Source organism: Cyrtonyx montezumae, unplaced genomic scaffold (genome assembly GCF_038088225.1).
Source record: "Cyrtonyx montezumae isolate F1298 unplaced genomic scaffold, pur_monq_1.0 scaffold_8, whole genome shotgun sequence".
NCBI lineage: Eukaryota > Metazoa > Chordata > Aves > Galliformes > Odontophoridae > Cyrtonyx > Cyrtonyx montezumae.
The window spans coordinates 111,186,723-111,200,395 of NW_027072089.1; the positions used below are offsets into that span (position 1 = coordinate 111,186,723).

The following is a 13,673-nucleotide window of genomic DNA, read 5'->3' on the forward strand; positions in this document are numbered from 1 at the left end:
CAGTGCACCAAGAACAGAGTGTTCCATGTCATCCAAAGAGACAAATATATCACTAGCCACACAATACCGAAACGTCAACGGTCACATCAGCACGTGTTCTCTCCCTCTCCTACTGATGATCATAAATAAACACATACATACTACACAGATCAATATAAAAACAGACTGGCAGCTCTCCCATGAGCTCCCAAGAAAGTAAACATTAGAATACTTTCTTTCCAATATTTTGCTAGCTATTTTATTACTCTGCCCAGCAATCTACTTCATCATAACTAATCTTACTGGAATTACAGTTGTCCTAGGAAACACTTGTATTTCATGAAAACAGGATGAAACTGGCCAGAAATTACAACCTACAGTCTACATAGAGAGAAAGGTGTGTCAATTTTAAGGCATCAAGCAGAGAATTAGTCAGCATTTATCAATTTGAGCTGAATAATACACTAGGCTCAGTTATAAGCTAGTATGCCTACTTTATAAGATTAGTTTTCTAAGAGCTTACTAGATCATAAAAATTATAACTTAAACATTTTCTAATAAAACTACTACAGCCTATAAATAATGAGAACATTCTACAGACTTCACGTTGTCACCAAATAACCAGAATTTTACCACAGATTTGATCTGACAGTAGAATATTCCACTGCACAGTTGCTGTAGCACAACTGCAAAATTTGCATGCTACTGTACGCAATTTGAGAATTTAAGAAATAAAAAAAACCCATCCCATTCAAATCAACTCTGTTGGCAAAAATGGTTCTGTGTTAACTACCAAGCAAAACAATCACATTTCAGTCCCACTTAACTGTCTCAAAAAATGCAATGAAATTATCTATGAATCCTATTCCTTGGGAAAAAAAAACAGCTTTAGAGATGAGTTTTCACATTTCTAAACAGCTTTCCTTCCTTTATCTACAACAGAACAACTCTACCTAGTTTATACTAGAAATATGTTTACGGTCTACTTCACAAAGACAACACTTTCAGGTGGATACAAACAGATTGAATGTAAGCTGTTGATACCTGGAGATGCAGGCAACCTTTTGTCTGTAACGATGGCAGTAGCAGTCTCAATGTTAGATGCATCTGTCACTTTCTGCTGATTCCCTGCAATTTTCTTTGTGAAAAGAAATCTTGTTTTGGTATTTTATTAAATGAAATCCAGAGCACAAGGTAACATTTCTTCCACTACAGCCAAAATTGGATGAGGAAGAATGGAAACCAGGAGAAAATAACAAATATACAAACAAATGCTATTCTACTAACACTGAAAATAGTCAATTTTTATAGTCTAATTTCACAAGTTCCTTTTCCCTAGAAAAAGGAACTTTTAAGCAGATTATTAGAACAACTTCTTCTCTATGGAAAAAGTTCCATCAGTTTAAATCTAACACTCCATTAGAATATAAAGTCAGTATTGAGTACTGTACTTCTGGTGCTTTAAGTTAAACAAGTGAAATTTGAGGTTAGTATCAGATCTACAACATAGTCAAGATCTGGAATATTTTTTAAAGAAAAGCCACAAGCATTTTGATGTGACACTTCATTCACCATTGACCTTCTGGATGAGAAACAAATTTTGAAATTAATTTGTTGATCAAAGCCAGGCAGTTTCTCCATTTGTTCTGCAGGCAGTTCAAATAATTTGGCCTTTTTCACTAAATCACATTTATTCACAGAATCACCGAAGTTGGAAAAGGCCTACGAGATCAACCAGTCCAACCATCCACCTATCACTAAAGTTCTCACTAAACCATGTCCCTGATCCTACCACTGCTGTTTTCCACACTTAAGTCTGTCTGCTACTCCCATCACTAGTTCTGCTCTCACATCTGTTCAAAATTTGGCAACAAATTCATTTACACGTGGCATAAGAGTGACATCATTGCAAAATCCTCACTTTTATTTATGCAACAAAGCTTCAAGAATGATGAACATAAAACAGAAATGGAATACACCTTGAAATGTAGAAACATCCTCCCCAGTCAGAGCCTTCCTTTAAGTCCTCCATTCTCCATGACATTTGGACTGGGCTTTCTATTTGATCGCCATTTGTTTTTTGAGGTGGTGGTTATTACTTATGCATTTTCCTGCTTCACTTTCAAACCTCTTCCCTGAACAAAGTTATGCTTTCCACATATATCAGGTGCTACAAACCCGGTGCTTACTTTCAACTGTGCTTTATGGAAGAACACAGTAAACTAAAACCCAACTGTTTGGCACACATTCTGATTATTTTTAAAAGCACCATTGTTGTTGTTTTGCAAAAGGAAATTAAACAGTTGCTTGAAAGTTAGAAAAAGTGCAATTTCTCCATACACTTACTGCCTGTTCTGTAAACTTGTTGACTTGTTTTTGAAGTTTTTGACATTCTTTGAATTTTTCCTTGTAATGGTCAGCAGCCATTTGTAAACGGAGCTTCAGATCTTCAACTTCTCTGCGCAGTTCTTGCTCCGTTGCGTTTGAAGCTTCCTTTAGTAAAAAATTCCAAAAAAGAGAAACTGTTCTCCCTTCTCTTCAAACAGTATTATTTCAAAAACCTTTATTTTCTTATTAAAGAAAGTAAACAGTCTACGTAAGTACTGAATAAGTTCCCATTTTGTACTAAGTATCTAAGAAAGCATTTTTACCCCACAATATTAACAAATTTTTCTCTGACAGGTTTTGTGAATGCACAAAAACTTGAGCACTAACAACTTACCTGTTCATTTTTCAAAGCTGTGATTTTTTTAAGTTCAGCTAAAGCATCAGCAAGCTGCTTTTTCAATTTCTCATTTTCCAGACGTGCACTGTGAAGATCTGCTATTGTCTTATCTCGCACATTTACTGCATCACTCAGCTCTTTGGACACTAGGACAGCTTCTTGTTTGCTAGCCTGAATCTGATCTTCAGCTTTCCGAAGCTGCTCTTTCAAAACAGCCGCATCCTCCTGGGAAAGAGACGAAAAGAATCAATCACTTTAATTTCAACGTTTAAATAAAAGCTGGGAAAGGATTTGCAACACTCAAAAGAAAAATCAAGTCTACTTGGCTGCTCTAGCAAAAAAATAAATAAAAATTACGCTTCATTTGCCTTCTTTGCCAAGAAGAGCATGCAAATACGCCTGATTATAATACAGAGGTCTTCAAACAATCACCATCTCAAACCACACATTTGGGCATTATCATTTTACTTACACTGGATTTGTGTTGCATTTTCAGCTTTAGTTTACACATATTCAATAACAATTTATTTTCCCCACACACAGAACTCATGACAGGCAAGAACGGCCATCCAGCTTCAAAAAATTAAGTTGATCCCACAGTAAGACACTACATACTACAGCAGAATCAGGCATTAGAGGCCTTACAATGTCCACAAGCAGTTTATACAAGACAATGTAAAACAATTTTGAGAAGTCCTTCATGCAATTCCATTGCCCAAGATCTTGCCCAGTAAGCTTTTCAGAAGGACTTGAGAACAAGAAGTAAAAGAAGCATGCAGCACCTAAGACTTGGGACCACAGCAGCTTCATAAGGCAGCCCAAGGGCCCACTGACCAAGCTACATTACTGGCCTCTCAATCCTCAGAAAAGCCCATGATCACAGTATTTACTTTTTTTTATTTTTTATAAGTCACTTGCAGGATCTGAGCTTCCTTAAGAACTGAAGATTTCATATTGATGGGTTTAGACAAAAATCAAGCATCTCTAGTCCACTGTTAATTTTTAATAATCACATAGAAGATTACACAGCAAGTCCAGGGGAATATAGATTCCATAAACATTTATGAAGAGGGATGGACTAAGAGATGCTATGAAGTATCCTTAGGTATTTTTACTGCACATCATGGATCAGTTACATATTTCAGTATACGTCTACAACTTGATAGTGTAAGACAAAAATGTTAATGATCCCACCAGTAATGTCATAAATGCTTCTCTGTGTTAGTAAATGACAAACATTTGGGTGCTTCAGTACTGGTGTACACACCACACATTTTTATTTTAAAGCAAAATACTGAGGTAGGTTAACATGGTCAGAAACAAAACTGTAGAGCAATCAAAAGAAAAGAATTCAAGCTATAACTTAAAAGCAATATAAGCATCTCTTTTTACTACTTCCATTCTCAGTAGCATTACTCTTCTTGTATTTACAATTAAAAGCAACACAAGTTAGAAACATCTCTTTCACAATTTACATTGCTTTTTCAGAGAGAAGACTTCAGAGAGAAAAAAATAGACCAGACAAATAAAATCTGCATCACCTGCATAATCTGACTTCTCCATTTTGTCCCAAAAAACTCTAACTTAACTCTTTGGTTTGGACCAAGAACAGATTTCTGATGCAAAGCACCCAATCATTCTACTGTTACCTGCCACACTTCAAATCACAACACAGAACACTCTCAGGGCAGGGACACTGGAGTCCTTTTGGATAAAATGAAACCAGAATATGTGCATCAAGACCAAACCTAGTAGACTCCAGCATCTAATAGGTAATCTCTTCACAGCAACACACTAAAACTATTCTTAAGTAACCCCCTTGGACCATTGTCAGCATGGATATCAGTTCTTTAGCACATTCACTCTATTACACCAAACTGCTTGCTAACCAGTTATTATCACACTGCATGGAAAGTCACCTTCTCTTTGTAAGTCCTACTGGCACTCCTACTGTTGATTACTCAATTTATGTGATATGAACTGAGGAAATCTTACCCTTTCTCCAGTGTTATATCACCATATCTTAACAGTACCAGACAAAAGTCCTTCAGTACACCTTCTGAAGCCTCCTCTTTCCTTCTCCATCATCCTCGGTATTCTCAACACGGCTGGAATCTTTTCTCTATTCTTCAGTCTCTGTCATGCTTACAACTTCCTAACTCAGAGAAGTGCACCTCTTTTCCTGAACTCACATATCACTTTTTCCAAACACACCTCTGAATTCTTTACGAGGCACTCTGACAAGCTCAGAATGACCAAAACAAAACTGAATTTACTTTCTCCTTTGCTTAATTTCTGCTAAGAACACTACAATCCTTTTGACTCTCAGCCCATTCCCTGAAAATATCAACACCTTCCTTCGTTCATCAAGAACATACTGTCTTAGATATATTTATTTTAAGAGTAGGCCAATTATATTAGCAATGCTTACCTTATTAGATGAGGTGAGCAAAAAAGCTTTCTTCATATTTTCTTTTTCAGCTATAAATAGCTGTAATCTGCCAATCTCCTCCTTATAATACGATATCATGTTTTCTTTGTTTGCATCCAAATTCTTAAACGTCTGGATCTCTTTTACTAGTTTGGTGTTTTCTATTTCTGTATTCTTCAAGTGTATCTGTAATGATGCTAAAAAATGTCAAACCCTTCTTCCACATTAAAAAAAAAAAAAAAACCCTGTCTATTTGTCCTTTTAAATGTTTGCTAAATTCTAACTCATCTCTGAGACAGAGCAGAACTGGTAAAGAGAAAAATAAAACATCTGATAATATCACTGTCCTCACGAGATTTCTTGCTGAAACCCTTTCAGCTTGATCATCTAACAACAGATCCACTCTACAGCTATAAGCTAAGTTCCTGAGTTCTATACATATCAAACCAAGCCTTTGAACCTCTCTCTTCACAAATGCAGAAATACGAAACACAAGCAAAATGACTTGAAGAAAGCAAAAGAGAAATTATTCTTCCAGTTTTATCTACTTACGGTTACCTAGGCAAACAGGACTACACCAACAATATCCAGCTACCAAGACAGGAAACTATAAGAACAACACTAGAGCTGTTTTTAAAACATCAAGTCTATCATATAATGCCTATAAACGATAACTGCTGTATTCGAGTGTTGTCCACTCAAAGACTAGATGATTTCTGTTGCTCATTTACAGACAAAATGCATACACTGAAAGACATTTGGAGACTTTTAAGATGACTTCTAGTATAAAACATGATGTTGCCTGCCACATACAAGTTATTTTCCTATGAATGTAAATAATCTTACGTATTCACACAACTCCTTCCCCAGAACCTAATGATCTCTTTATTTCAACCTACCAACAAGAAACAAGATTTTTCTTTTACACAAAGGAGTAAGAAAACGAACAGTCATCATCAATCAGCTCAAATAAGGCTAGGAGTGACATTTCTAAAGTTTGATCAGTTATCTACTTTGCTAAGCAGAGAGCCACATCAAATTAAGCAGAGTAGTACAGCAGACATAAAAAATTACTTAGATTTCAACATATCAGCACATACATGTACAAGGAATAATATTACCTTATAAAGTTCTTTTTCATCCTTTTCTGTCTTTAACACACATTCAAGTTGGTCTTTCTCAAGCATCACTTTCTTCAGCTTGTCCTTCATACTAAGAAATGAAAAAATTGATTTTAGAAAAACTATTAATGCAGAATCATCAATGTATATGATCTTAAAATAATCTATATGGAAAGAAACCATAAAATAATGAAGGTAAGGAATGAAAAGACTTCATACCTGTCTAACTCAGTTTCTTTTGCAATGGCTTTTTGAGTAACAGCCTTGATGTCTTCCTCAAGCTGAAGCACTTTTAAAGCAACCTCATTGTGCTTCTTCTTCAAATCATCGTTTTCAGTTTTAAGAGTTTCTGACGCGTGAATACTAGTCTATAAAAAAATTGCAAGTGTGTAATTTGAAAATGCACATCCCCAAAACAAAAAAATACCATTTGAATTAATGCTCAAATATATCAGTACTCTTGATTTCTAGAGTATATACAATATATAGGTCTTTATGTATTTTATTTCTAATATCAATGATTATTTCACAAACATTCTGCTTCAAGATTTTTTTAAATAAAGTTTCCTACACAAAACAACAGCCTCCATAAAAATTAGATTTTAGTAATTATTATCGGACAGCAGATCAAAATATACATGCTCCAAATCACATTTCTCATTCAAACTACTGAATAACTCAATAAGCCATGCAGCATTCAAATATGAATTTGAGCATTTTACTTGAAGAGTATTACATTTATACAATTAAAATACTTTCAATTATATATAACATTCTAAAAATGTAAAATATTTGAAATTCCTCAGTGCTTTTACTTTAGAGCGAAAGTAAGCCTACAATGTGAAGTGGACAGCCATTGCATTTCTACTCTTCCATAAAATGTAAGACGTATCTATTTTGAACTGCCTACCTGGTATAAAAATATATTACATTTGCTGTGCTTATTAATGTACTAGCAAGGAATCAATAAAGAGTATGCTTCAATACAAGCATACAGTTACGTGGAAACCACCAGAAATTACCAATATGATAAATAGGATTAATATGAAAAATACATTTCATATCTTTTGCCTGTCTCCTCTTTGCAGATTAGCCAACAGCTGCTCAGATTAAAAAGCAAAGAACTTTTATTTTCATTTGCACATCCTTTCACCTGAAAAGGAAGGGAGTCTTGCATCTGATAACAGCACTCAAGTAAATTCAGAGTATGAGGAATAAATTCAGCCAATGATAATCCTTACAATGAAAAGCTAGTTATGAGCACTCTGCTAGCTCAAGCATTTGAGAGCCTCACGAAGAGATACAGGTTGATGATAACTCCCAGAAGTGACTCCTTTCTCACACTAAGAAACCCAAGATGAGAAATCACATCAATTTCAGCATTCATTATCCTGATTATACTCAGGTCATACCATTCAAAGCAGCGGAGAGTTAAATATCATCATCACTACAGTAAAACAACCATTTATAAACGGGGCCAGAAAAACATTTCCAACACAATGCTCTTCTCCCAAGAAAAGAAATTAGTAACACACAACAAGATAATGCATTACCATTTCTGTTAACAAAATTTAACAAAGCTCAGCTTAATATCAACCAGGACAGTGACATGAATCAAAATGTAAACAAGGTCAAGACAGACTGACCAACATGAGAGACTCCAGCATGACTTACAATGTTTGTGCAGAGACTAAGGTACAAGTTGTCTTTTCACTCTGCATTTGGAAGATAAAAGCACTAGCTCATCTGTTCATTATTTTTAAACAGAACCTAATGCCTTGAAACAACAAAACTGTACTGTTATATCATGAGAAACACATCAACCAGAGTTCATGGAGAACCCCTAATGGACAGATTCCACTTAACTAACGATGTTTTATGTACAATAAAATATAATGAGGACTGCTTTTACTCATTAATTATCAAAAATATGCTGCTCACAAGTGTAATTAAGCCCTGCTTTTACAAGCAACTAAACAGAGGTTTGGACATTATGATTTGGGGAGCAAGGGGGGAAGCGAATTGTAAGAGTGGCATACATAACTGATGTCTCAAACACTTCCTGAACCTTAAATGAGCACCTAAAGTAGATTTTCATTTTTGCTACTCTTAAAAGTAAGCTCGTCTTAAAAGCTCGTCTTAAAAGACGAGCAACCCATTCCATCTACCTGAAATATAATTGGCTTTATAATGTGCCTTAAAATAATTCAGAATTTGGAGAAAGTATCAAAAATACTGTGTTTGTTGAAAAAACTGTTGGAGGACAAGACCAACAACTTTTGCAAGGCTTTTATTTTTGAAAAGCTATCAGCTTCCTGCAAACAAAAGTGCACATACTTTGGCATAATGAAGGCAGGATATTTTAATTAAAGTCTGTATTCCAAGTAAAACTTGCCATATAACCAGAAGCAACAACACATTATAACTGCTTGTCCTTCCCTAGTGCAGTGGAGACTAATTACCCACCTCTGTTTTGAAAGTCTAGTATAGTAAAAAGCCTATTTCAATGCATATCTGTGTTTTCTCTAAACACCACTTTGGCGTAACTGTAACTGTTGTAACCCAAGTGCCTTCAAAAGAATTTAATCTGATACATTATATATACAAACTGTACAAACAGTTCAAACAGGCTGCCAAAGGTAACATACATTAAAAGGAATTAATGGCCTGAAAAAATACACTCCACAAACAACATTACAATTGATGCTGCTTTGCTAGTTATTCTTAAGGGACATGGTATTAAAATGTAAAAGTTCCATACTTAACAGATTCTCACCTAATAAACTTGTTTAGATACAACTAAAGCCTACAGTTTTGAAAGAAGAAAGGATTAATTTTTAGAGACGACTTGTTATTTTACAGAATTCTTAGCAATTCAATTTAGATGCTGCAATCCCAGTCCTATACACTCTGGTTACAGTGGTTTCAGAGCCCATAAAATTTAAAATGAGTGCTCTTTGACTATTTTACAGGTAAAGGTCGACTGTGTTTTAGGCAGAGTCTGAAGTGGAAGAATATAATAAATGTATCAATGTGTACAACCACTAGTACCAAGAATATAATTAAACTGCTGATTAATTTCTCTTAAATTTAGCTGATATGTCTATAAATCTACCTTTCCTTCCAGTGACTTAACTGAAAGACAAACACAATGAAAGCATGAATCATTTTAGAGAACCACTTTAAAAACACCTATTGCAAAGGTTATTTTTTACAATTGGATCTTCTCTGAAATCCAGTTCACAAACACAGCCCCCTCACCTCCACGAGTTGCAACAGTTTCATGGATGGAGGGAAGAAGCAAATTACATCACAAGGGTCAGAATAAGAAGCCAGAAATTATCTAAGTCAGCTTCAGTGCTGCAAAACAAAAGCTACCAGAACAAAAACTAATCTAATTTCTAAGAGTCCAACTAAAGAAATGCAACAAAGAAAACTTAAGGTAGCTGTCAAGAGAATTTATTTCCCAAGAAACAAATTCCAAGTTGAAAAGCTTGATGTACCTTCAGACAGTTAAAGAAAGATAGAACACCCCAAAATCTTTTTTGCTGTCATTCTAAAATGGCAAAAGATTTAAAATTGATTAATTTAAAAAGAATTTCACTGTAATCACATGAAAATCAGTCCTACCCCCTGAAAAAAAACTTCCATTTTAACACTGTCATTCATTCATCTATTCTTCCTTATGAAAGGATGCTAAAATTTTACATATATACAAAATAGATATTTTACATCATTAAGTACATCAGTGGCTTTACATTTGCCTATCCTGACCACAAATGTATGTCACACCCCCTAATCCCCTTTTAAAAGCTAATCCATACCAAAACTATTCGTCTTTGAGTAACAGCTCATATCCACACCCTTTATTTTACTTTTAGAAAACACATCCATTACAAAATAAGACCTAAACTTTAAAAGCAAGCTATGCAACTCTCAAGCTGAGGTAACTACACCAGATTCAAGTTAATATTTTTATTTACTTCTTAAATAATAAAAAAAAATTAAAAAGTGCAGCATCTTTCAAGTTTCAGCTGCTCTTATTTACTTGGATGAAACTTAATGCTGGGGGAATCATTATGTTTCATACCCTATTGAGAATTTCAGACATCTGGATTGATTATCTGCAGGAGCCTCTTGTTTAGCCCACTGATAGCAAAGTAGATCCAACAGAACTGTAAGAAATACATGGCCAGCATCATACCCTGTCTAAATTACCTCAGAGGGCAAGCAATGAACACTACACAGTAACACTATGGCCACTGGAAAATCCATCTGAGTATCTGTCAAGGCCCAAACAACCTGAAATGAAACCTCAAATTGTATCTCCTTTACAAAAGTAAAGTTAATCATTCAGCAAAGTAAAACAGTAAACCAGACTAAAACAAATACAAAGTCTTTATCTTAATCAGTATGACAGGCTACAGAAATACTGCCCTAACCACTCAAATCTTTCTAACCCCAAATCTAATATATCACAACAGTAGTAATTTAAATGTGTTAATTCAACTAACATTATTAAACAGAATGAATACTACATGCCTCTATATTGCACAAAACTAAGGTCTAACTCTATAGAAGTTTATCTACATAACATCAGTCATACTGCAACTGTCATGAAAATTGCAGGCACAAATTTCTTCTCCAGGAGACAACCCAAACATTTACAAACTGACTATGATTTTGCAGCACAGGCATTTCAGAATGTCAGTTTCTTCACTTCCTTGTAACTTCACTAGAAGCTGCAAAAAATCACTCACGAATACGTAACTTGAATTGAAGTACAGGCATTTAACATGTAAGAGTACCTCCACCCATCCAGTGAAATAAATTTAAATCAGTTGGTTTAAGAAATAATCATTCACAGAACAGTCACTGAATCAACAAAACAGGGTTTTCTCTTCACAGAACACTTACAGCACCCTTTGGTACTACAATTGCTGGTGACAAATCAAATTCTGATGGTTTAATCTGTATCTTTAAACTGTTATTTTACACAATAGGCTTTTGCTTTGCTTTTGTTTTAAAACAATGAATCTCCCTGATCCTTTGTCTTTAGGGCATGCAGCACATATAAAAACAATACAGTTTTATTTAAAGTGATTTAAAGAGGCACTGAAAAAATACTTTATTCATTTACTTTTATGCACGCAATCTGAACTAGGTAACTACACCACAGACAGATCACACTGCACAACAGCATTCTGTCACTGTCTAACCAGGGAAATTCTCCTTGTGAGATGGATCAGAGGAACCCTAACACCTGAATAAAATTCTTTTGTGAAAAAAGCTACTGTGCAGGTGGCATACCTCAGCAGACTCTGGATTGAGATGGATATACAATTAAAACAACCTACACCAGGTAGATGAATAAGCTCACTTCTCAAAAGTGAAATAAACTTTCAAAAAAGCTGGCAAAAGAACAAGTTCATTAAGTCAGTACATTCACTTACACATCTCTTTAAGCCAGTGTCACAATAGAAACATTTAGTAGATATTCACAGGGCCAAACAACGAGCTGGTAACTCCTAAGGCTGTCGCTTCTGACTGAAGTTAAAAGTCTAAGAACACCACTGCTCTAGGAATAAGATTTAATGTGAACCTATAAAGAAATCAGCTCAGAAGTACTCTTTGCCCACTAGAGGGAGTCAAAAGATTGCAAAAGATCAGACATGCAAGGTGTCCTCTCTGCAGAAATACAGACAACCTGTGTTTACAAAATCGAACAGCTGCAGTGTCAAAAGAGCAAATCAATGAAGGACTGATATTATAACTGCTGTGTGCTTCCTCTTTTCTAGGAGGTAATATTAAACCTTAGCAGAGTAGACAAGTGCACTGCTGCCAGCAAACACAATTTAAGTACACGCAAAATTGGGAAAACAAAACAAACAACAACAACAACAAAAAGCATGCATTCAGGAATATTTTTAATATTTAGAATGTATAAGATAAATATTAGAAGTATTTGTATAATTATTTAGTGTTATTATTTTGTACATGAAAAGGCAATCAATTTTTGAATCAATGTTCTTCAGCTTTCCTTTTACTTTTAAGGTAAAAGTAGCTTAGTAACGCAGCTCTCACATAAAAGCATGTGCCAGTAAACAAGTGGTCTCAGTAGGAATCAAAAGGAAAGATTTTATGTTGAAAGCAACCTGAGAGAGTTTTGATGACCACGTATCACCTTAAATAAAATTATCACAGTGACTAATTACAGCATCATTTTAACAGTGTTGTATTACTAGAGTTGCAAGCTCTACATACAACAGGATTCAAAATTAAATGTTTTTACTGCCATGATGTTCCTGAGTAACAGCACCAACTCTGAAGTACTAGAAGAAGAAACCAGTAAGAAAAAGATGTGATGATACCACTGAAGTATTTCCAATATTTCTGAAATATTTCCAGTATTTCAGAATCCCCACACATAGTAGCAGGCAGTTAAACTTACATACTTTTTGACAGATGATTTCATGTAATCTGGGGAACAAGGTGTTAACCATTAAAATAGGCTGACGAGGCACAGCCAGGACAGCTTCCACACACCAACACAATGGCAGAGTGTACTTGACTAGGACTGCCATTTCTCCAGGTTGGTAGTGAGCAATTACATTTTCTGTCACTTTATTCTCGTCTTTTCACTTAGTAAACCAGCTTTATCTCAACCCTTCAAATTTCTAACTTCTGCTGTTCCCTCTGGAGGAGGAATTGAGAGAGCCACTGTGCAATGTTCAGCTGCCTATTTGGGTTAGTACTCACACCTGCATTGTGGCTTAATCTAGTCTATCAAATATTATGTGAAATCCATCCCACCTTGTTTATCTGTGACTCACAGTGAAAACAGAATATGCACACTGTACATGGAGAAATCCTTGTTGAAGTTCTGAAAACATCATTTTGTATACACAAACACACATCAATTCATTCCCTTTTCTACACGAACGGCAAAATATATTTCCAACAGACAAAATGCTGAAAGAACCAAACGCTTCCTCTTGGATCTATCCAATTCCCAGTACAGAGCTGGGAATTCTGCAGGGAAAGCAAAAGCACTGCTTGAACACGTGCTCCATTTGAGCACCAACACTGGCTAAAACAAATCTGGGTGTCATGCAAATATTCTTTTTCTGTGATAGCAGCAATGAAAATCTTAAGAAAACTAGGTTAAAGAACCACTGTGTAGAAAACTAATAGAAAAAGTTGTTTTGTTGTTTGTTTTTTTTTTTTTACTCAAACATAAAATAAAAAGCTAACCCTAAAATAGAAGCCTTTAAAAGCAGAAGGTGACTTGGAACACTATACATGCAAGCCTTGCACAAGAAACAATGCTCCAACAACTCTAGTTTTTTTCATTTTTCCTCCCATTTTTGGCAGAAAATGACAAAGACATCTTGTAAGAAGGTAACTAAAGACTATC

At 35.1% G+C, this 13,673-nt stretch overlaps 1 protein-coding gene across 3 annotated transcripts in view; it reads right to left on the reverse strand.

The window, feature by feature from the left end:
* The window catches only part of TAX1BP1 (Tax1 binding protein 1), a 48,536-nt gene that overhangs the window by 14,511 nt on the left and 20,352 nt on the right, over positions 1 to 13,673 (reverse strand). Inside the window, exons 6-11 of one of the 3 annotated variants that reach the window (XM_065752908.1) lie at positions 6,476 to 6,624; positions 6,257 to 6,347; positions 5,136 to 5,321; positions 2,702 to 2,929; positions 2,326 to 2,472; positions 1,024 to 1,117 (exon numbers count right to left, since the gene is read on the reverse strand). In XM_065752908.1, coding sequence (XP_065608980.1) covers positions 1,024 to 1,117; positions 2,326 to 2,472; positions 2,702 to 2,929; positions 5,136 to 5,321; positions 6,257 to 6,347; positions 6,476 to 6,624 — 895 coding nt within the window. The remainder of the gene's footprint in view (positions 1 to 1,023; positions 1,118 to 2,325; positions 2,473 to 2,701; positions 2,930 to 5,135; positions 5,322 to 6,256; positions 6,348 to 6,475; positions 6,625 to 13,673) is intronic. The other 2 variants (XM_065752909.1, XM_065752910.1) reach the window with 2 other exon arrangements.